A 21,682-nucleotide genomic window follows, 5' to 3' on the forward strand; every position below is an offset into this window, starting at 1 on the left:
TCCAAAAAATTTTAAGGGCAACTAGGCCCCCTCTCCTGCTGCTTTTTCTCCAAATCTTCCGATCAAAACTTTGAGGAAGCTATTTAGCCAAAAAAGGTAAAATTAATATGCGTATTTCGTTTTAATTATTCATGTACAGTGAGCCAAAGTCAAAACCTGCATCAATTCAAAAACTTTCAGAAATTAAATTTTAAAAAACGAGTTTTTTCAACTGAAATTAAGGAACAACATTAAAACTTAAAGCGAACAGAAATAATTGCGTATATGAGGGGATTCGCCCCCTCCTCAATACCTCACTCTTTACGCTTGAGTATTTTTTAGTAATTTCAAAGAGATATTTATTCTAATTAAACCGGTCTTTGTGATTCAGGAGTCATTCTAAGAAAATTCGAACTTTAGTATAAAGAGCGAGGTATTGACGAGGGGCGAACCTCCTCATATACGTAATAAAAATATACGAATATAGAAGCTCGTTACTTAAGTTAATTTGTAAGTTGTTTATATTTATTACTAATAAAAACGTTCATAAATAAATCAAAAGTTCTAGTGGCCTTTTTAAGTATAAAAAAAATGGAGGGCAACTAGACTCCTCCCCCGCCCCCTTTTTCCCAAAATTGCCCGATCAAAACTTTGAGAAAGCCATTTGGACAAAAAAAAAAGTAAAATTTATATGCAAATTTCGTTTTAATTATTCATGTAGGATAAGCCAAAATCGAAACCTATCCAGAAATCAAATGAAAAAAAACAAGCTTTTTAACTGAAAGTAGGGAGCGACTATTTCGTCCCAGAAGTCGCGCAAGGTTCATTTCAAAAAAAAAAGCAAGGTTCATTTCTCCGTGATTTTTGTCGATTTTAAATTTAAACTTTCGTAGTAGCAATTCTTTCTTTGCGATGAGCTGGCCAGGATTTACCAATAGGCCCGAGCCTAGGGACACACAATGCCAGGGGGAAGGGTAAATTGTCACTGAGCGTTTGTTTTTAACTGGACCGATGTGATTCAGGGTGTCCCAGAAGTCGCGCACCATATATGTGGTCGACGAAAGAGTGCAACTGATGAGAAAACGTCAACTATGGTTTTGACGAATTTTGCTAGAAGCCCCGTGAAATCAGTAATGAAAATAAGCCAGGAGCTTACGATTAGCAAATCATCAGTACATCGTATTTTTAAAACACAGAAATTTCACCAGTACAAAGTGCATCTTGTACAAGCTATACATGGCGATGACACAGATAGGTGATTAGAGTTTTGTGAATGGGTGTGTAATCACCTGGATTCTCCAATATTATTTAGTGATGAAGCAATTTTTCATTTAAATGGGCAAGTAAACCGTCACAATATGCGCTATTGGTCAGAAGTAAATCCTAACTGGCATGAGGAGGGTCATCATCAGACCAACCCTATGATAATGGTCTGGGCTGGAATATGGGAGGAGGAAATCGTTGGTCCTTGGTTTTTCAATACTAGCAATGTCATTGGAGAAACTTATTTAGAGCTTTTACAGACCTTCCTGTTTGAATACCTAGATAATATTCCTATAATTAGACGACGAAACCTCTTATTTCAGCAAGATGGAGCTCCACCACACTTTGCTATTTGTGTGCGTGACTACCTGAATCAAAGTTTTCCAGAAAGATGGATTGGGCGAAGAAGTCCCGTGGAATGGCCACCCCGATCACCAAATCTAACACCTCTTGACTATTTCCTTTGGGGACATCTAAAATTTGTAGTTTACCAGAACCGTCCACGCACTCTTGATGATTTGAAAGATGCGATAATAACTGGATGCCAAAAAATCACCACTGAAACCCTCATTAGAGAAAGAGAATCGATGCATGTATTCAAGCTGAAGGTGAACAATTTGAGCATCTATTGTGATTTTGATTAATAAAATTGATATTCACTGATATTCATATTTGTTATGTAAATCTACATGGTGCGTATGCGCGACTTCTGGGACACCCTGTTTATCGTCAAAGTGCGCTCCGCCACCGCACAGACTACGCCTCAGTCTACTCTTGTTCTTGAGCCTATGTTTGTAGATGCATGCTGAAATTTGAAACCCTTCTTTGTACAAAATACTGATTAAAAAAGCAATACTCTAACTGACATTAGCAAGGTTTTGCTGGGCATTCAAACCTTAAAAGAAGAAATTCGAACTATCACAGATTTTATTTATCTATCACATAGCATGAACAAAACACACTAAAGAAATTTGATAATCAACACTCAAAGACGCCAAATAAGGAGAGGGGAGGCGGCGGGGGGGGGGCAGAGAAATTTTGAAATTACAATTTTTTGTACTCCTATAAAAAACAGGTAAAAACCAAAGTTTCCTCTCCCAAATTTTTAAAATATCTTCTTTAGTTCCTATATTTTTTTTCTTAATGGAAAAAAGTCCTATCCTTTCTTTTTCATGTATATTTTCGTGAACTGGTGCCCCTGGACAACGATTATTAAAAAAAAAATTGGTGTTGGTTTTCTTGAAGCTAATTATTTCTTCAAAAAGCCAAGGTAGTATCCGCCTGAACGTACTGCCAGTAACAGTCTGGAAAAAAAGAAAACAATAAAAATATTGGTTCTCAATGTGCCAACCCAAAGAGCATGGGGAACTATAAGAGTGGAAACTTCAGCGATTTAACATGGAAAGATAGGAGTTGAAAACTACTAGCGCTAGCTGCAGCGTAGTGGCTGGTGAAAAAATTAAAATGTCCTTAAATAAGTAGAAAAAATTAAAGTCGAACTAAATAATTGGTAACGCCTAACCAAATAGTATTGAAAACTCTTACTTTCCCATGCTCTTTGGGCCTGATCTGTATTTATATCACTTAAAGGCAAAGTCTCTGTGTAATTCTTAAAAATCAAGCTTTTGGGTGTTTAGGGTAAGCTAATCTACAATTTATAAGACATATACAAGGCCTAGCCAATTTTGTCTATGATGGCAAAGGATTATGCCTAATTGCCTTATTAACATAATTAGGCGTAGTACATATTATTAGGCCTAATTATTAGTAGGTCTAGGTTTCATGAGGGTAAATCATGGTTAATTAATTAGGCTTAAAAAATGCCAAATTTCGCCAGATGCTAGATGGCGTTGATTTTTTTTCACACTAGCGCCAGTGCCTTTGAATTGCCAATACCTTTGGTGCCAACCGTTCAAATCTGTAGAGAAGAGGATTTTTATGATAGAGAGGGGTATTTTTATGTCAGAGACGAGCTTGAAAGATGAGCATTTTGGCCTAATTGCCAACATATCTTATGCTTTTGTGAGCTTTCTCAGAAAATGCTACAATTTTCTCTCGGTTTATTCTTAAGAAAATGCCCCTGTTTCCTCACTCTTTTTGTTAAAAACAAGTTATTTTCTTAAAGAAATATAGAAAATAATATTAAATGCCAAGAAATTGTCCATTATTATAGCAATCACTAAGAGATAATCATTTCGTTACAGTAGAAACGGAAGAAAATTATTTTCTTCGAAATGACTTTTTCAAATTTTACCGAAATGAATTCCTTAGAGAATTCACAGTTTTATAACTATCTGTCTTTCTGTGTCATAACCAGATACACAATGCTCTGGAAAAACGCCTAAAGAACCGCAAACGCAACAAGTTAATTTAAGACAGAGTTTCCTATTTTTTCATTGTTCTGTGCTTGTTTCAAACCAATATACGCAAAATAAAATGAATTTAATAAAATTCACGTGAGAAAAACTTATTAAATATTATAGAGAGCATTCCAGAGTGTAAAGTACAATTAAATAAATTGATTAAATTTAAATAAATTTAATTATTAAATTAACACAATTAAAATTAAGTAAATTTATTACAGCAGGACAGAGAAACCTTACGCTTAAAGCACGACGCCACTGACATAAAAAATTGCTTTAAACTAATTTTGGGAAAGTAGGAATAAATTCCCAAACATGGTGTATTTTCGATCAAAATCATCCCAAATAATTCAATATGGTGCTAAAATGAAAGGTTCAAGTTTGTATCTACATAAAATACAAATTCCGCATTTTCTTTGAGCGTTTGTGATTGATGCAATTTTCTTTTTTAGGATGAAATTACTTTTAAAAGAATTTTCTTTCAAAAATGATTTAAGTGTTTCCAAAATAAATCGATCGGACTTCTATTTTTTACAGAAATGGGCGCTAAAATCTTGAAATAATTTCAAGTTAAAAATAGTAAAGAAATCCTTAATGGATTTTGTCGGAATCCTTTGAGCCTAAATTAGTCTTTTTGATTTGAGTTTTTGTGGGAAAAGGAGGAAATCTATAGTAAAATCAGGTCATTATAGATAACACCGTTCAAAAGTCTTTCAGAATTTGTAGATGAAATCATCTTTTTCGATTTCCTTTTGTCTTATTTTAAATTCGCAGGGTGAAAAAGGGTGAGGAACAAAAAAAAAAAAAAAAAAATTCTGCGTCTAAAAATGAAGCCTAAACTGATCTTAAATAATCACTGACTAGAACTACTACTACTACTAATAACTCACTGCAGCACCAAGCCGCCTGAGGCCAACACAGCTACGCACGCTCCTCCTCCAACCTAATCTATTTAAAGCCTCCCTCTTTACACCCTCCCAGGAAGTTCCCATTTCCTTTAAATCCTTATTTATGACATCCTCCCAACCCAGACAAGGACGACCTGCTTTCCGTGTAGCCCCAGACGGTTGGCCCAAAAGGACAATCTTCGGTAATCTGTCATCCTTCATCCGTAGAACGTGGCCTAGCCATCTCAACCTTTCTTTCATTATAGCCCCAGAAAGCGGGATTGAACCACACTTTTCGTACAACCTACTGTTTGAAATACGGTCAGTCAGCCGGGTACCCAGAACAATCCGTAGGCAATTTCTCTGGAAAACATCTAGTAAATTTTCATCTGCTTTTCGGAGTGTCCATGCTTCAGAGCCATATTTGACCACTGTCATCACTGTAGCTTCCAATATTCTAATCTTGGTTTGTAGGCTTATCTTTCTATTCTTCCAAACTTTTTTTAACTGTGAAAAAACACCCTGAGCTTTAGCTATTCTACTTTTAACATCTTCACTGCTCCCACCATCTTTACTAATAATACTACCAAGGTAACTGAAGCTCCCAACCTGATCAATCTTTTCGTTACCTAAGGTCACCTGTTCATCTTCACTTATTCCTAACCTTAGTGACTTAGTCTTCTTAACATTAATTTTCAAGCCTATTTTAGCACCCTGAACTCGTAAAACCTCTAAAAATTCATTCATTTTGCTCACACTTTCATCTAATATGCTTAAATCATCAGCATAATCTAAGTCCAGGAGCGTTCTTCCTCCCCATTTGATTCCATGGTCTCCAATTGCCTTTCCTGTGCTCCTTAAGACGAAGTCCATCAAAATGATCCATATAAAGGGGGATAGAACACAACCCTGCTTAACTCCTGATTTAATACAAAACCAGTTGCTAACCTCATTTCCAACCTTAACCGCAGCAGTATTATTCTCGTACATAGCGCAAATCACTTTAATGTATTTTTCTGGTATACCATATAAAGATAAGACCTTTGTTAACGCTGTTCTATCAACAGAATCGAAAGCTTGCTCATAATCGATAAAACTAAGGACCAAAGGTGTTTGACAACGTAGGGACTTCTCAATTATTAACCTAAGAGTGAAAACATGGTCGACACATCCTCTACCTTTTCTAAAACCGCATTGTTCTTCCCTTAAAACTTTGTCTACAGCATGTCTCAGTCTAAAAAGTATCATATTACTCAGTAATTTGCTACCTACAGAGACCAGACTAATGCCTCGATAATTCCGACATTCACTCTTGTCACCTTTCTTATACAGTGGTTTAATTAAGGTTTTCCTAAAATCATTGGGTACTTCCCCTTTTTCAAAAATCATGTTCATAATCTTCAGTAGCTTATTCCTAACCTCAGAGCCACCATATTTAAGGAACTCATTAATCATACTATCAGCACCTGGGGCCTTATTATTTTTTAATCCTTCTAGTACTGTCGCTAATTCTTCCTCACTAAACAAATCTTCCTTCACATCCAAGGTATCACAAACTTTTTCATTTTCATCTATATCTTTTCCTGCAACTGTATCTCGGTTTAGCACATTCTCAAAATGTTCCACCCATCTTTCTTTAACTTTTTCCTTATCACTAATTGTGACCCCATTTCTATCTTTAACTGGGACTAGTCCGGATCGGCTACTCCCTTTCAATTTATTAACATGCCAGTATAATATTTTACTATTATGCCGTCTAGCCGCATCTTCCAGATCCTCAGCAATTTTATCCATCGCCTCCATTTCACATCTCCTTAGTTCATATTTTAATGCTTTCTCCACTTTCTTTACATTCCTTTTGTTTTCATACGACCTATCGCTCAGATAATTCTTATACAAACCCCTTCTACTCTCTATTAAACCTAAAGCTTTTTCACTAATATTCCTAGTTGCTGTCTTAGCACTCTTCCATAGGACACCATCAGCAACTTCACAAATTGTTTTTCTGAAATTATTCCATCCATCTTCCACATTGTCAAATTTTAAACCCTCAAGTTTAGTACTCAACTGTTCCTGGAATTTTTTTCTCAAATTTTCATCCTGAAGTCTACCAACATCATAACTTCCCGGGAGGGAGTTACTCTTCCGAAATTTCAGCTTTAAATTAACCTTAGACACTACTAGATGGTGATCTTTACTTTTAACATCAATAACGGCACTCCTATACACCCTAGTATCTTGTATTGATCCTGCTAGTCTTCTGTTTACAATAACATAATCAATAAGGTTTGCTGTCTTACCATCACGTGAATACCATGTCAACTTATGGGCCATTTTGTGACCAAACACCGTATTGGTTATAACTAGGTTGTTATACCTACAAAATTGCAAAAGCCTATAGCCATTACTGTTTTCTTTTCCTACACCAAAATTACCTAGGCTAGGATACCATCTATCCCTATTTCTACCAACCTGGGCATTAAAATCTCCTAGCAAAAACACCATATTTCTACCTGGTACCCTGTCTATTTGCTCCTGTAACTGTAAGTAAAATTCATCTGAGTCACTAGTATCTCCATCAGTTGGTTCAATGGGGGCATATACTACTATAACTGATACCCTAAACTTTTTAGTCATAAAATGAGCAATTAGTATTCTATTATTAATACCTTCCCAGCCTAAACAAGACTTAGCAGCTTCCTTATTCATCATGAGCCCTACTCCCTGTCTATGTACCCCATCCTTCCTTCCTGAGTAAACAAATTCTATGTCACCTAATTTCATGCTTCCTACCCCTGGGATATGAGTTTCTGAAACTCCTAATAAATCCAGTTCAAACCGTCTGAATTCGTCAGTCAAAATGTCGATGCGATAGTCATTTTTTAACGTCGTAACATTCCAAGTTCCAATTTTCATGTTCTTTAAATCTTTGAAATTATTTTGGCCTCAAGAAAAGCAGTGATCCCGGATACCAGTGCAGGATGGGGACCAACATATCTTCTCAAGTCTACACCGAAGCGCTTAAGCCGGCTTAGAACCGGACAGCAAGAAGTCCCTGGGACCTCCAGTAAGTTGGAGGCTTTGTGCAATCCTGGGCCCATCTTGGTCACAACATGGTTTTCAGCACTTGGCGATGCTCTTCTATCAACAAGAGTCGAAATCCTGCACAGACAGTCCCAAGCCTATTACCTCCGACTCATTATATATTCATGCCTACAAATATTATGCTACTACGGGGAGGCAGCCCATAGTAGATAAATTAGCTAGGAAGAGGTTTTTCAGCCCGAAAACGCCCATCAAAACAAACCAAGCCCAGAAAATTATCCAATAATCAGAATCCCGTACGAGTGCTGTGTTGTTTACTAGGCTATAATTTCCTCGAGGGGCGCCACTCCTCAAGTGGGAAAAATTGACCGCAAGTTTCCCAGTCTTGCAGGTACCCCGAAAGGGTCGAGGCAGCCCTTTACAGAGGCCGTTGTCCATAAATCTGGATCTTACGCCCTGCCGCAGTTGTCCTCCTATAGAGGATCCTCCCACGATGGTGTTCTGCTTCACCATGCAATTTAACCCATTACTGGGAGAAGGTTTGTAACTCATCTGACGCGTGAACACGGCAGTTGGCCCTGCTGAGTGTACATTTGAGGGGCCTTCTTCCTCCTCCACCTGAAATTATGACCCCCAGGGGAGGGTTTCCCAGTTTCTATTATGGGCCCCACTGGGACAAGGTCCTACTTGGCCTAAGCCTCCTATGGAGCTACTCTACCTATCTATAGGGCTTACATATATACATATATACACATACATATACATACATATACATACACACATACATATACACATACACACATATACACATACATACACATATACTCACTAACGTGCAAATATATACCCTGAATTGGTATAGGCTAGGTCTGTATATGGTGAATATTAATTTCCTTTCTGATGCAAATGCACAATAACTTTGGATTCAGGATGCAATTCTGACTATAGAGATAAGTATTTTTCTTACTTGAAGTGTATGTGCAGAATTAGAAATTCTGCTGGTACTACAAAAGTAGACCTAAGTAGCCAATTTAGCCTGTCTGAAACATCTCACAAGCCAACACCTTATAAAAAACACCTTTGATAATTTAACTCCCCAAGGAAGGAAAGTGATCTAGATGAGAATTACAAGATAAAATTCAGCATATCAGACAACCTCTGTAAAACGGTTTTAAAACCTATTTGCAAAAAATCGAACTTCGTTTTCCTTTTTTCGTGGAGGTTGGTCACAGAGGCCTGTCCATTTGCCTTTTTTTTCAAAAGGTAGTCGTATCAAACAATTGTTTCTAGAACATCAGGATGGGGGTGAGGCTCATTCAAAAACAAATTGAAAGTTCTAGTGTCCTTATTAAGTAGCAAAAACATGTCATTGCAAAGTGGCATTTTCTGCAATTTTGTGGCGCAAACAAATGGTTTATAGATAGCCAAAAAGCAATCGAATAAAAATTATAAAATAGCCAATCGATTTAGAATTACTGAATATCTGTTTAATCATCTTCCCAAATTAATAGGCCATGTTCCCATACTGTTGCACACTTCTTCCAAAATCTACACACAGTCTATAAAAAAGAAACGGGTACTAAAGACAAATATTTTTAATCTTCATTTAACTGAGTTTATTCATTTGGGGGTTAATCGAATTTAGTTACAATGTTGTACAGTTGTGAGTAGTCGGAGGCACTATACTTCGTGCGGACAGTCCTTATCTTGGATTTTATACGGCAAATCCCTATGGGCGCTACATGGCATTTTCCTATTGTGGTATTTCTAAGGGGCAGTTGTTTCTTCGCAGCATTTTCTCCGAATGACACCTATAAGGCAAATCCTTAGACTTAGCAGAATCCTCACTACATCGAATAGGGAGATTCGGGGCAGTGCTACTGCGTAACAGTCTTGACATAGTGTTATTTTATCTACGAAAACCCGCTTCACTTTCTACATAGACAGTACTATTGCATTGCCTATGATTTCTGTTCGTTATGGGTTTTGCTTATGTATTGATAGCGATTTAAGTTCGTTTTATACGTGACTTACTATTTGACTTTTCCGCTCGTCTCAGGTTTAACGTAGCTCTTTAATTTTCTATGGAAAAATTCTTTTAGATTGATTTCTGTTCGTTCTGATTTTACGTAGTTTTTATTGGTTATTGATAGGAATATTTGTTTTTAAAAAAAATCCAATTTTTTCCCCAAGATTTTGGCTTGCTATTTATATTGGACAAAATTTCCAATATATTGTGATGATAGTTAATCTAAGGAACTGTAGATGGATGGGTACTTGGAATATCATTTAAATAAATGGATTGAAAATCTGCATAATCTCTAGGCTTCTCTAGGATTGAAGCCATTCTGACAGCCGTCATGTTATAACCGTAAGTATAGACAAATGTTAATCGACTACTCTCAACATCCCCTAACACTTTCAAATTAATCACCACAGGAGTTCCGGAGAAACTACAAATAAACCCTTTCGAGAACTTTGAATGCACATATTGTCTTTTGACTTAATTCGATATCTTCTTTATTATGCATCGAAAGTCTTGACTTAATACCCTTAGCCATCCCTGAGATATTTCAATTATGTCCTTTTAACTATATGGATGCACATAGTGGCTTTTGATTCAACTCAACCTCCCCCCCTCAGGATGCCTCGGAAATTTCAAATTAATGCGCTTAGTCATTCATAAGCTATTGTATATACGCCCTTTTGACAACCTGGAAAAACACGGTTTATTTTGATTTAGTTCAACATACCCCAAAACATGCTCCGGGAGTTTGAGCTTAGTAAACTTCGCCGTTCCCTAGAAACTGTAGATAAGCTCTGTGACAACATAGGATGCACGCATTGTATTCTGATTTACATCCCCAACAACAAATCCTAAAATTTCTAAATTAATATCCTAAGCTATTCTAGGGATGTTGCATAGATGCCCTTTAGACAAATTGGATACACATAGTTTATTTTGATTTAGTTGTGCATCCTCCATAACTTTCCTAAAGCTTGCAACTTAACATTCTATTCTGTTACTGAGATATTGCATTTATGTACTAGTTTTAGAAACTGGATGCACTTAAACTTTTTTGATTAAATTCAGTAGTTAGTAGTTGCAGTAATAGCGGTGCCAGTAGTCAAAGAAGTAGCCATCACAGTGGCAATCGCATTAGCAATAGTAGCTGTAGTCGCAGTCAGGGTTGCCACATATAGGAGAAGGTGGGTGGGATGCCCCCCATATTTTTGGGCACTCAGTAAAGCAATGAGTTTGTGAAGCACCACCATTTTTCCGACTCCTCCAAAATTTTCGTTCGGTTCAATCGAGAGCACGAAAATACTGACATATCATCTACAGAAGTCTCGAACTTGATTGGTAAACGTATCAGTTTTTGCGACTTCTACCGTTATTTTACGATGGTGCAATAACTTTCCATTTGGTTAAATAAAGAACATGAAAATAGTGACATGAAATATACCGGAATCTCAGTCGGTAAATGCTGCCGTTTTACTGACTCGTATTCAAAAACAAACACGCATCGTATTCAAAACAAACATTATGCCAATTATTGATAAGAAATGACTGATAAAAATTATCAGTAAGTCAGTAAAGTTCCTCGCTCCCCCCAAACATTTCAGCTAATAACGACCCTAGTCGCAGTACCAAGTAGGTGCACTCGTTATCGCAAGTAGTCACAGTCCCAAATAGTTAAATTCCCAACTATCTGCAGTCATTAGTAATCACAGTCGCAGTCAAAAGTATTACACAGTCATGATTAGCCTAGTTGCAAGCAGTTAAAGTCGAGAATATATATAGTCGTAGCTGGAAGTAGTCGAACTCACAAGTAGTCGCAGTCGCAAGTAGTTGCAGTCGCAGCTAGTCACGCTCCCAAGCAGTCGCAATCAAAAATATTTGCAATCACGATTTCAAAGATGGCTATTTTTAATTGCTATCTCAAGTTTTGATCCGATGTCTTTGGAGGTAAGGCAGCTAAAAGAGAGTGGGAGGGGGGCTGGCTGCACTCTAATCACTTTTGTCTCTTAAAAAGCGCACAAGAAATTTCGATTTGAAATTTCTGATAAGAAGCTAAAAATAAATAAAGAATACATAAAGCCCACTTCGATCTTTACTTAGGCAGTATTATTACTCCACCTATGATAATACTACTGTATAGACACTGCTAAAAAATGACATGTACACGAGTCAGGAGAAGTACAGAACCCCTCATTCCTCAAGACGACGGTCGTCTAACAACCGATCCTTAATGATAACTGCATCACTTGTCTCTGAGTTTTGTTTTCTCAACTCTTTTAATAAAGTAAACTAATTTGCAGAAGTTTCTAACCTCCTAACCAAGAAAATGACTGTGCTCTAACAACCTATTTTGATTTGCCCGTCACTCTCCATAACAGACATGATACCAAGTTTTTCGTATCCTCAAATACATCGGAAGCAAATAATAGGTGCATCACCTAGCAAAAAATGCCAATCCCTCGTCACAAAGACGACCAGGAAATTACACTCAATTGTTACTGGTAAGTCCTTACCTTGTCGCAAAATCCGAACAAAATTTTTTCCATGTGTACCACACCCTAAAGTAGTCAACCCCCTGCCATTTTTAAATTGGTGTATTGCTTTAACGAATATCTAACGTTCTATCTAACGTTCTGACTAGTCATATCTAGTCATATCTATCTAACGTTCTATCTAGTCATATCTAACGTTCTGACTAGAACGTTAGATATGAATAACGTTGTGCAAGAAAGAATAGGATAAAAAACGATAAAGATCCTCTAGAGCCATTGCTGGCGCATAGGATGTTAAATCGACGACTTAGTTGCTTGTTTTTTGTTTAAAAACAAAAATACCCCCGTGGGGGATCGGGCCCTGGGCCGCGTATTGCCAAGCAGAACATCAATTCATTGTGTTACAGGGCCAAAAAGAACATTCAAATAATTTTTTTCACGATGTCTACATAATAATAAGGAATATCAAAAGAGTCAATGTGTTTATTATAAGGATAGTAACTTAATAAGGTGTAGCTTAATAAGGATAGTAGTATAAGTAGCTTAATAAGTAGCTTAATAAGTAGCTTGATAGTAGCTTAATAAGGATAGTAACTTACGCTGCACCCGCAACAACACCATAAGGTGTCTTTTGTGTGTCATAGAATTGTTTTCCTCTTAAAGCAGCCAAAAGACCTGATGATACAAGCCCAAGTGCTGCATCGTCTTTATTGTAAGTGGTTCGATACCCACTTAGAGCGATCAAACTACCAAATCCAAGGCCAATTCCCAATGACGCAATATTTGCTATAAGAGAAAAGGATGGTTAAGTACCAAGGACAGCAAAATAAAAAAAATTTTAGCCCCCTGTATCCATCATAGGTCTATTTATGCTTGAAAACCATGATCTTCCTAGATTTTCCTTTTGTTTGATTCACAATCTTGAAGTTCTTAGAGCAGTATCACATTTATTCAGTGCTACCATAATGAATTGTAAAATAAATGACGCGAATTAGCAGGTGGAATTTGACAACGCTTTTAATTTGAAAAAAATCAAACATTTTTTTTTCCTCTTCTACTGATTTTATTACAAGATCTACCGAATCCTCCATCCTTTCCCGGCAAAAACCGAAGTTGTACAACGTACGGCAATTTTCCAGGAAACTATGAATCCCCGAAAGGTTTTTCTTTTCCTTTGTATGTGAAACAGAATGAATGAAATTTGACTCAAAAAATAAAAAGTCCCCTCCTGAAAATACAACCAAACCCTGGGAGCCATCTATCTATATTTTATGCTGATTACACCCGCAAACAATTTGAAAGTGGCAACATGGAAGTTCCGTTGATTTTTGAATTATAAATGGAATAGTTGTGGGCAAGTCAAGTCATGGCTAATTGCAGAAAAAGCCGAGACAGATAGTCCAATTAAGTGAGAAATGAAGAGTTAGTGAGGAAGTAATATGATGCAGTGACTTGGTTCCCAAGGTGTCTATCACAGAGGGGAACTCAAACCCATTGAATTGAATCGAACTGAATCGGCACTTGAAGAAAGCTTAAAAACAAAATCCAACAGATCTCTGACATATTTTTATAAGAACATTACCTGCTTTCATGTACTCCATAACTCCATGACCTCCCGCAACACCAGCAACAGCAAATGCCATATAATCTAATTTTGCTTCTTGCTTTGCTGTCCTATCTGCCATTTCCTACAAAAGACATAAAAACGTAAAGAGATTTTGGAATTAAGTTTTATGTCATTTGCATCATCTTAGCGCCAGAGGGGCAGCTAAGAGTGGGGGCGGGAACTCCACCCCCAAAGTTGCAATACGTCAGCACGCCGCGCCGATACCATGGAATTTTGGGTGTCTTTGATGCATTCATTCAGCTTATGGGTCTGCATTTGTTGACACACTGGACAATTTTGTCGGCATATTCTTTATATACCCTCTCTAAACTCACAACCTAGCTTCGTCACTGCTTAGAGTCACTGTATAAATTGCTTTTCAGCCTTTCTAACAAAAATTATTCGCTTACAACCTTAGTAACAATGGCGTTTCAGTAAGCTAATAAACCCAGCATTGTTACAAATTTTATATAAGAGACTGGAGGCTTTTTGATATTTGCAGCAGTAGCGAAAACCTAGTAAAGAACAAACTATGGCTTTTATTTTAAAACCAGTTTTTAAAGAAACTTTCCAGTGAAAAAATATTTACCATGTAGCACTACTTTGGAAAATAGCAACTGTCATTCAGATTTAAAAAGAAGAAAAATCTGACGTTATAAGAAGAAGCTATCAAGTATTCAAAGATCCTTAAACACCAAAAATGATGTTAATGCGAAATATTCTATGATCTTATGATCGAGCCCTCGCTAAATTAAATTTATCTCCACTTAAAGTCCGGCTTGAACACCTTATTCAGCAATTTGGAAAATCCGTCCATCCGTCAATAAGAGCCACCGATCACTACTACCCGAACCAGCCCCTCCCAATAGCCGAACTCGGTTTCAAAACTAACTTCTACACCCTAAAATACGAACTAATCGTTACGCCAACTCATTTGTGCCTTTCTTCACATCAATTTTTAATGCTGAGTTGTAGTGTGTGATTTTTATTTAAATGTATGATTTTTGTGAAAAAAAAACCTGAATTTAGCTATGCTACGATAGTTTTTAAATATACCGATCTCTCTCTCTCTCTCTCTCTCTCAAATAAATAGTCTGCCTTCGAAATTGTTTTTGTCGCGAACCTAACTGGAAACTTACTGTCTCCCAGTTTTAAGAAGGAAAACCACATCTTAGCATAAGTAAATGATTTGTCTTCTTTTTTTCCACAGGTAACTATACCAAACCAGTGATCATAGAATACCGAAACTCTTGATATATGAGTTCTCTTCTAATTGGGGAGGACTCACTTTCATGGAAATTAAAATATTTACTGCCCTCTTTCAATTAATGAAAGGCATCACACCACAGGAAAATGGTGTGTTATGTCATTTTGGTCCAACAATCATAAATCTTGGCCCAAAAATGACCAAAATAACAAGACAAATAAAATGTTATGTTCGCCATATGTTTTAAGTTCCCCATATGGAAAACCATATCAACTTCCCCATATGAACTTCTCCTTTATTTAACTTCCCCATATGAAAGAGCATTTTAGAACATGAATTACAGCTCTCGTATCTCCCCTTTTTCCCTTAGAGATGATCGTACACAACCAAAAGTTGTAAATAGTTATAACAGAGCTCATTTGAATGAAACTAAAATTTCTAGTTATCGTTTTTAAGTCAAGAAAGAGATCGCACCGCCGCAAAGCGTCACTTTCTTTCACAAAACAATACTTTTTTGCAAAATACAGTCAAATAGTCCGTGATTTGAAATTACTGTATAGTCAATTAATAGAACTATTAGAATATGTAGATCTATACAGATTGTTTAATAAGGTATGTGGATGGATATACTGTACGTAAAAGGGCCAAAAAATCTATTTTTCTCTTTTCCTGTTTTTTTAATATAGATGTTAATGCAACAAAAATATGTCTGCTATTAGTCGTTTGCTGCTATGACATATTCATCACCCCCCCCCCCCTAAATTTTAATGGACAGAGAAGGAAATTTAATGGGATGACTTGAAAAAAATTCAGAAATTAAATAAAAAATTCAATTGAAAGTAAGGAGCAACATTAAAAACTAACTGAAATCATTTGGTACAGGGGGGCCACCCCTTCCTCAGCCCTCACTCTTTACGCTATATTCATAACATTCTTTATTGCCATTCTTTAACTTTACCAACACTACTCATTTGAATTCAACAGCCCTAATGTTTGAGCAGCCTTTCTTAAAAAAATTATGACAAAAGTCAAAATTAGCGTAAAGAGCGAGGGTTGAGTAAGGGGTAATCCCCTCACACACAGGATAATTTTTGTTCCATTTAAATTTGTTAAAATTCTAGCTTAGCTACTTTTCACTATCTTGGAAAGGGGTTAGGTTAGGAAAAAGTAACTTTCAGGGATGGGTTTACAGACTAAAGTATGTCCACAGAGGCTATTTTGAATTACCTACCCCCACTCCTCCCCCCTCTAGAGGGCAGTGACTTTTGATGACCTCTAAAATCTTTGTGTTATTAAAGTGAAAACTTGCAGAATAGATCTTATGCTTAAATGAAGTACGACAAAGCTGTTTTCAGCTTCACAACTTCGTTTAATCCAAATTTATAAGGTTTCTAAGTTCTGCAAATAAATTCCCTAAATTTAGAAGAAAAAAAAAACATATTGATACGGCTTAAAATTGTATTAAAACAACATGAACTGCATTTTCAAGACTAAAACCAGAGAAAAAGAAATTGATAGGTGAAAATTAACATAAAATGTTGTTTTGTCAAAATTTCATATAGGTATAGTAGGTATATCTGTAGTAGGTATATAATAGGTATATAGGTATACCTTTCAAATAGGCAACTTTTTTTAAAACTTCAAAATCAGAAAAGGGTTAACATAGAAGTTTGGCAACACCTTCCCAGAGTATATTTTTGGCCCTGGATCCATTACTGCAAGTTTCATTTTCCAAGCCTAACCCCTGTCCAAGATAGCAAAAAGAAGCTAAACTAGAAGTTTACCTTAAACTTTAATGTTGTTCCTTAATTTTAGTTAAAAACTTGTTTTTCATATTTTAGAATAAGAATATGAAAGTATAGTACCATTAGATTCCTTATTTACAATCTTTTCAAGAATCATATTCGACTTTCTGACAATGCACACTCCTTTTAATGGTTCAAGATATAGCCAAAAGTAAAACAGTTCAAAATAGGGATGATACCTTTTAATTGACAGTGAATAGATATAAAATTATTTAACTGGATATTTCGAACACATATACAGTGTTCATCATCAGCAGTAAAACTGCTGATGATGAACTGTTTTACCTATTTTTACCCTATTTTGAACTGTTTTACTTTCGTCATGGAAAGGCAGTGTGGTCTTCGAAGTTATCTACGTCGAAGATATAGCCTTAGGACATATATAGAACTAAAAGAAAAAACTAAAACTATGATATTATTAATTCATAATATGTAGTATGTTTCTATATCATCTCAAATAACATATATCCACAATTCTATTGTAATGACCCCAGACGAAACTGGATTTCATTGAGTCAAGACCACAGCTACCCAATGGCTGTTACATATTGGGCAAGGAGAGGAAAAACAACGAAGAAATTTATTTGGTCGGGCTAAACGTGAAACGATCAGGGGGTGGGGGTGTATTGTCGAAGAAAGAATATGATGTTTGAAAACATTACAAAACAAGCAGGGGTGTAATTTGGTATGGGGCAGGGGACAATTGTCCCTTCCATACCTTTGTTTCCCCTTTCCCCTGACCCCGTCCGGATGAAATTTAGTTTTTCCAAAAATCGTCAGTAAAAGTCTCGTCACAAGCTGTCTAAATTGCGTATTACTGCATATTGCAAGATTTTGATTATCGCATATGGTTTCTTTGTCATTGTTAGAGAAGCACATCCATTTTTTAGCTTTCTAAAATCGCCCTCCAACGAGACTAAAAATGCGTAAAGCGGGCTTCCTTACAGGTAACATTACCTATAGAGTGAAATGTATTAGTCCATGATCCCCTCGGGAAGCAGGGCGAGGTCTGTGTTCTATATTTATTCAGCAGGGTGATAAAACTAAAAAAAATCTCAAACGAGGTTTATTAAATAAATATAGATTACAGACTTGCCCCACTGCCCGCAGGACTCACGGACTCCTTCTATGGGTAATGTTACCTGTATGTAAACCCACTACGTATTTTTAGTTTTCCTCATGGAGGAGGAGGGTCAACCAGAAATGGATGCGCTCCTAGAATTAGCATTTCTAAGTACTATAGTATGGAAACTATACTTCCAGTTTACAGCTTTAGACAGCTTGTGACGAAACTAAACATTTACCAAATCTTCTTCAAAAGTAGAGAGATATATGATTTGGGCTCTAAATTTGCACATCAGGGGGGGGGGGGGTTGCAGTGATGTAATTTCGTCAAAATCCTCGTTGGGGGGGGGGTAAAGTTGGAGTCAATTTTCCCAAATCAACTGAAAATGACAGTGAAAACTGGAAAATGATCCATATATTACCCTAAAGACTTGCTTCGACTTGACTTAATGCTCCTGCCGAAATGCTTCCGGTGTCAAGAGTGATGCTATATGGTACCCACATTTAGACCTTTCTCTTGTAAGGATGTGGACGTCCTCCTGAATATTTGCCATGGCTAAGAAGGCACCTTTCGTGTCCTTCCATCTGGTTGGGGGATGACCTTTTGGGCGTTTCCCGACGTGCACCAAGGAATCAAATTCAAAAATCGTTCGTGCGGGAGTGTCGGGGGGCATGCGAAGGAGATGTCCGTACCAGCGTAGTGTTCGTTGGGCGAGTTGGACTGAGAAGGGTGTTTGAGCAGCTAACGCCAAGAGGTTCTCGTTGCTAACAAAATCGTGCCAGCGTAGTCCTTCAATGCGGCGAAGATGTTTTGTTTGGGCTATATTTGGCAATTTGTTTGGGCTTTGGCAATTCGGTGCATTAGATCTTTGAGGATTGATTTGTCATTTGAGAGGATAGCCAAGATATGTAAATTCCTCAACAATCTCAGCTGGTTTGTCACCGACCATTAGGACTGACGGGGGCCGCTGTGAGTTACAGGGTTCAACAAACATCACTTTGGTCTTCTGCCAATTAATCGACAGCCCTATCTTTAAGGCTTCATCAGCAAGGATCTGTAGGGCTTTTGTGAGCTTTGACGGTGAATCGGAGACAAGAGCAAGGTCATCGGCATAGTCAGCGTCTGAAAGTACTCTATCGCCGTAATGCAACCCAAACTGGAGGTGGTTTACGGTCCGAGTCATAATGTAGTCGATGACACAATTAAATAGCTCTGAAGCAGCAGCACAGCCTTGACGGACACCAGTATTGATTTCAAATGATGAGAAAAGCTCGAAAAGGTTGCGGTGCTTTGCTAGCAGTCCCGTTGTTTTCAATATGAGCCAGAGTGATTGCCGGTCGACAGAATCGAAAGCAGCCTTGAAATCCACAAAGGCAACATATGCTTTTTGTTTAAATTCTCTATTCTTTTCTATCAGCTGCCGCATTGTGAATATTTGCTCCACGGTGGACCTTCCTGGCATGAAGCCAGCCTGTTGGATTCTTTGTTGGCTTCTGAGGAAAGTGGTACAGTGGTCCAGGAGGGTCATAACGAAGAGCTTCCCGGGCACAGAGAGTAGTTCGATGCCACGATAGTTGGAGCAGATTCTGCGACTGCCTTTCCGTTTCCAGAGAGGCACAATGATGCCCGCTCGCCAGTCTTTTGGAATCCATTCTGTACGAAATACTATAGAGAACATTATTTGGAGCCAGAGAGGGATCGCTGCCGTACCATATTTCAGCAGTTCTGCAGGGATACCACAGACTCCTGGGGCTCGGTTGTTTTTCATCCGTTTCAGAGATTTCAGGATTTCCGTAGAGGTGAAAGGATGTTGCACACTTTCACACGGGATCTCATGGGTGCTGGATGCAACTTGAAGAAGGTCAGGGTCGGGCTGGCTAACAGTCTATGTTTAGAAGTGAAGAGAAGTGATCCTTCCAGACAGACAGTTGAGCACTCTCGTCAGTGAGAATATCTCCATCATTAGATGTGCTAGGGCCTAGGGAGGATGGCTTTCCATCTGTAAGATCCTGAAGGTGTTTGTATAGAGCACATGTGTCAACCTTTCTGGCGGTGTCCTCAAGATCGGCGGCCTTTTTCTCGGTGAACAGCTTTCTGTCTCTATGGAGGAATTTACTTCTTACGCCAGTTAGACGTCTGCAGGTAACCATGTCCTTCGCTAGGCGTGCTTTGCGACGTTGATCAGTAACATCTAGAGTTTCCTGCGATATCCAGGACTTTTTCTGGGCTTCAGACGACCGATAGTACTTTCAGCCGAAAGCAATACGCCGTCCTTGAATAGTTGCCATGCTTCTTCAGATTCTGAAATTTCGGGAGTTTCAATAGGTATAGGGCTTGTCATGTAGGCGAATTTCAGGGCTCTAGAGGGAGAAGTGGAGGTGGGTACTTTAAAAGGTCAATGTTCCTATTACCTTAACAAATGTTTAGGGTCATGAAACTATTGTTAATAGATGCATTTTGACTTTGGAACATCTTTTCTCTCTTTCAAAACTACCACAAACTCACCGTTATGGAGTTGTTCCGGCCCAAATATCCTGTATTTACACATATATAGAATTGCAATCATTTCCGTTTTCGTTGATCGGATATTTGAAATCGCGAATCTGTAATAGTTTAGAAACAAATTTGGGCTATATTTTTGCACATCAGGGGAGTGGGGTAAAGCTTAGCATATATTAAATACGTAAACTAACCATTGCTCTGCTTAATATATGCTATATTTTATCCCCCCCCCCAATATGCAAATATATAATAACTCCATAACGGTGAGTTTGCGGTAATTTTGCAAGAGAGAAAAGATGTTCAACAAGTCAAAATGCATCTATTAACAATAGTTTCATGACCCTAAACAATTGTTCAGGTAATAGGAACATTGACCCTTTAAAATACCTTCCCGGGATATAGGCCTACTTTAGCCTGTACACCCATCCCCAAAAGTTTCAATTTCTTAACCTAACCCCTTTCCAAGATAGCAAGAAGTCACTAAACTAGAATTAATTTTACCGCAAAATATACTAACTATGATTATTCCGCATATTATAAAGTAAGAATTGTTTTCTTAACATGTTTCCTTATCTCCAGGTAGCTATCTAGGCATATAGCGTCAAAACTAAGATAAGCCTGCATAACTCAAGCATCCAGAGAAAGGGGTCAGTTTTCTTTAGTATATCTTTACCTTTATGGCACTACATGGCTCATTTTTCAGTTTTCAGTGTCATTTTCATTTGATTTTGGAAAAGTGGCTCCAAATTTGCCCCCTTCTTCGCCCTGAGGAGTTTGAAAAAATTATACCACTGAAAATGGGGAACCTAATGGTATAACACTTCTATTTTACTAAGATTTTTGGTTTTGTGGAACTGCCAAACTAAAGTGGTAACAATTATGCTGATTCCATAGAAATTATTTCAAAATAATACACACATGCGTATCAAATTCTATGTGCCATCGATCTTTTTTTTTATTTGTTTTAATTATAGAATTATTTCTTTCAATTTTAGCAAATTCCCTAATATCATATACTTAAAGTGCCACAAAAACATCTGTTACACGAAATAAGATAACTTACTTTTGTTATGAGCTAAATCCTTTTAAAATACCTTCAGCGATACAGACATTCAAAGCAAACTCGCAATATTATCAACGTTGGTATGACTTCATTTGCGTATGCTTAGGTTGTGAGGAGTCGGTCAGTTCCGTCTTGTTTAGTCGAATGCAAAATCGATTGTGTGTTTTAAAGTTGGTCAATGTTGCTATTACCTAAACAGTAGCTTAGGGTCATGAAACTATTGTTAATAGATGCATTTTGACTTTTTGAACATCTTTTCTCTCTTGAAAAATTACCGCCAATTCACTGTTATGGAGTTATTATATATTTGCATATTAGGGGGGGGGGGTAAAATATAGCATATATTAAACAGAGCAATGGCCCGAATATACTGTATTTTCA

At 37.4% G+C, this 21,682-nt stretch overlaps 1 protein-coding gene across 1 annotated transcript; it reads right to left on the reverse strand.

Annotated features, from left to right (window-relative positions):
- Positions 1–2,151: 2,151 nt before the first annotated feature.
- Positions 2,152–21,461, reverse strand: LOC136032735 (transmembrane protein 14B-like). The gene is made up of 4 exons (XM_065713063.1): positions 21,302–21,461; positions 13,635–13,740; positions 12,652–12,838; positions 2,152–2,546 (listed from the first exon to the last, which is right to left on the reverse strand). Exons 2-4 carry the CDS (start codon positions 13,735–13,737, stop codon positions 2,492–2,494), a joined length of 345 nt encoding a protein of 114 aa, XP_065569135.1. The 5' UTR covers positions 13,738–13,740; positions 21,302–21,461; the 3' UTR covers positions 2,152–2,491.
- Between the last annotated feature and the right edge of the window lie 221 nt (positions 21,462–21,682).

This window comes from Artemia franciscana, chromosome 11 (assembly GCF_032884065.1).
Source record: "Artemia franciscana chromosome 11, ASM3288406v1, whole genome shotgun sequence".
In the NCBI taxonomy this organism is placed as follows: Eukaryota; Metazoa; Arthropoda; class Branchiopoda; order Anostraca; family Artemiidae; genus Artemia; species Artemia franciscana.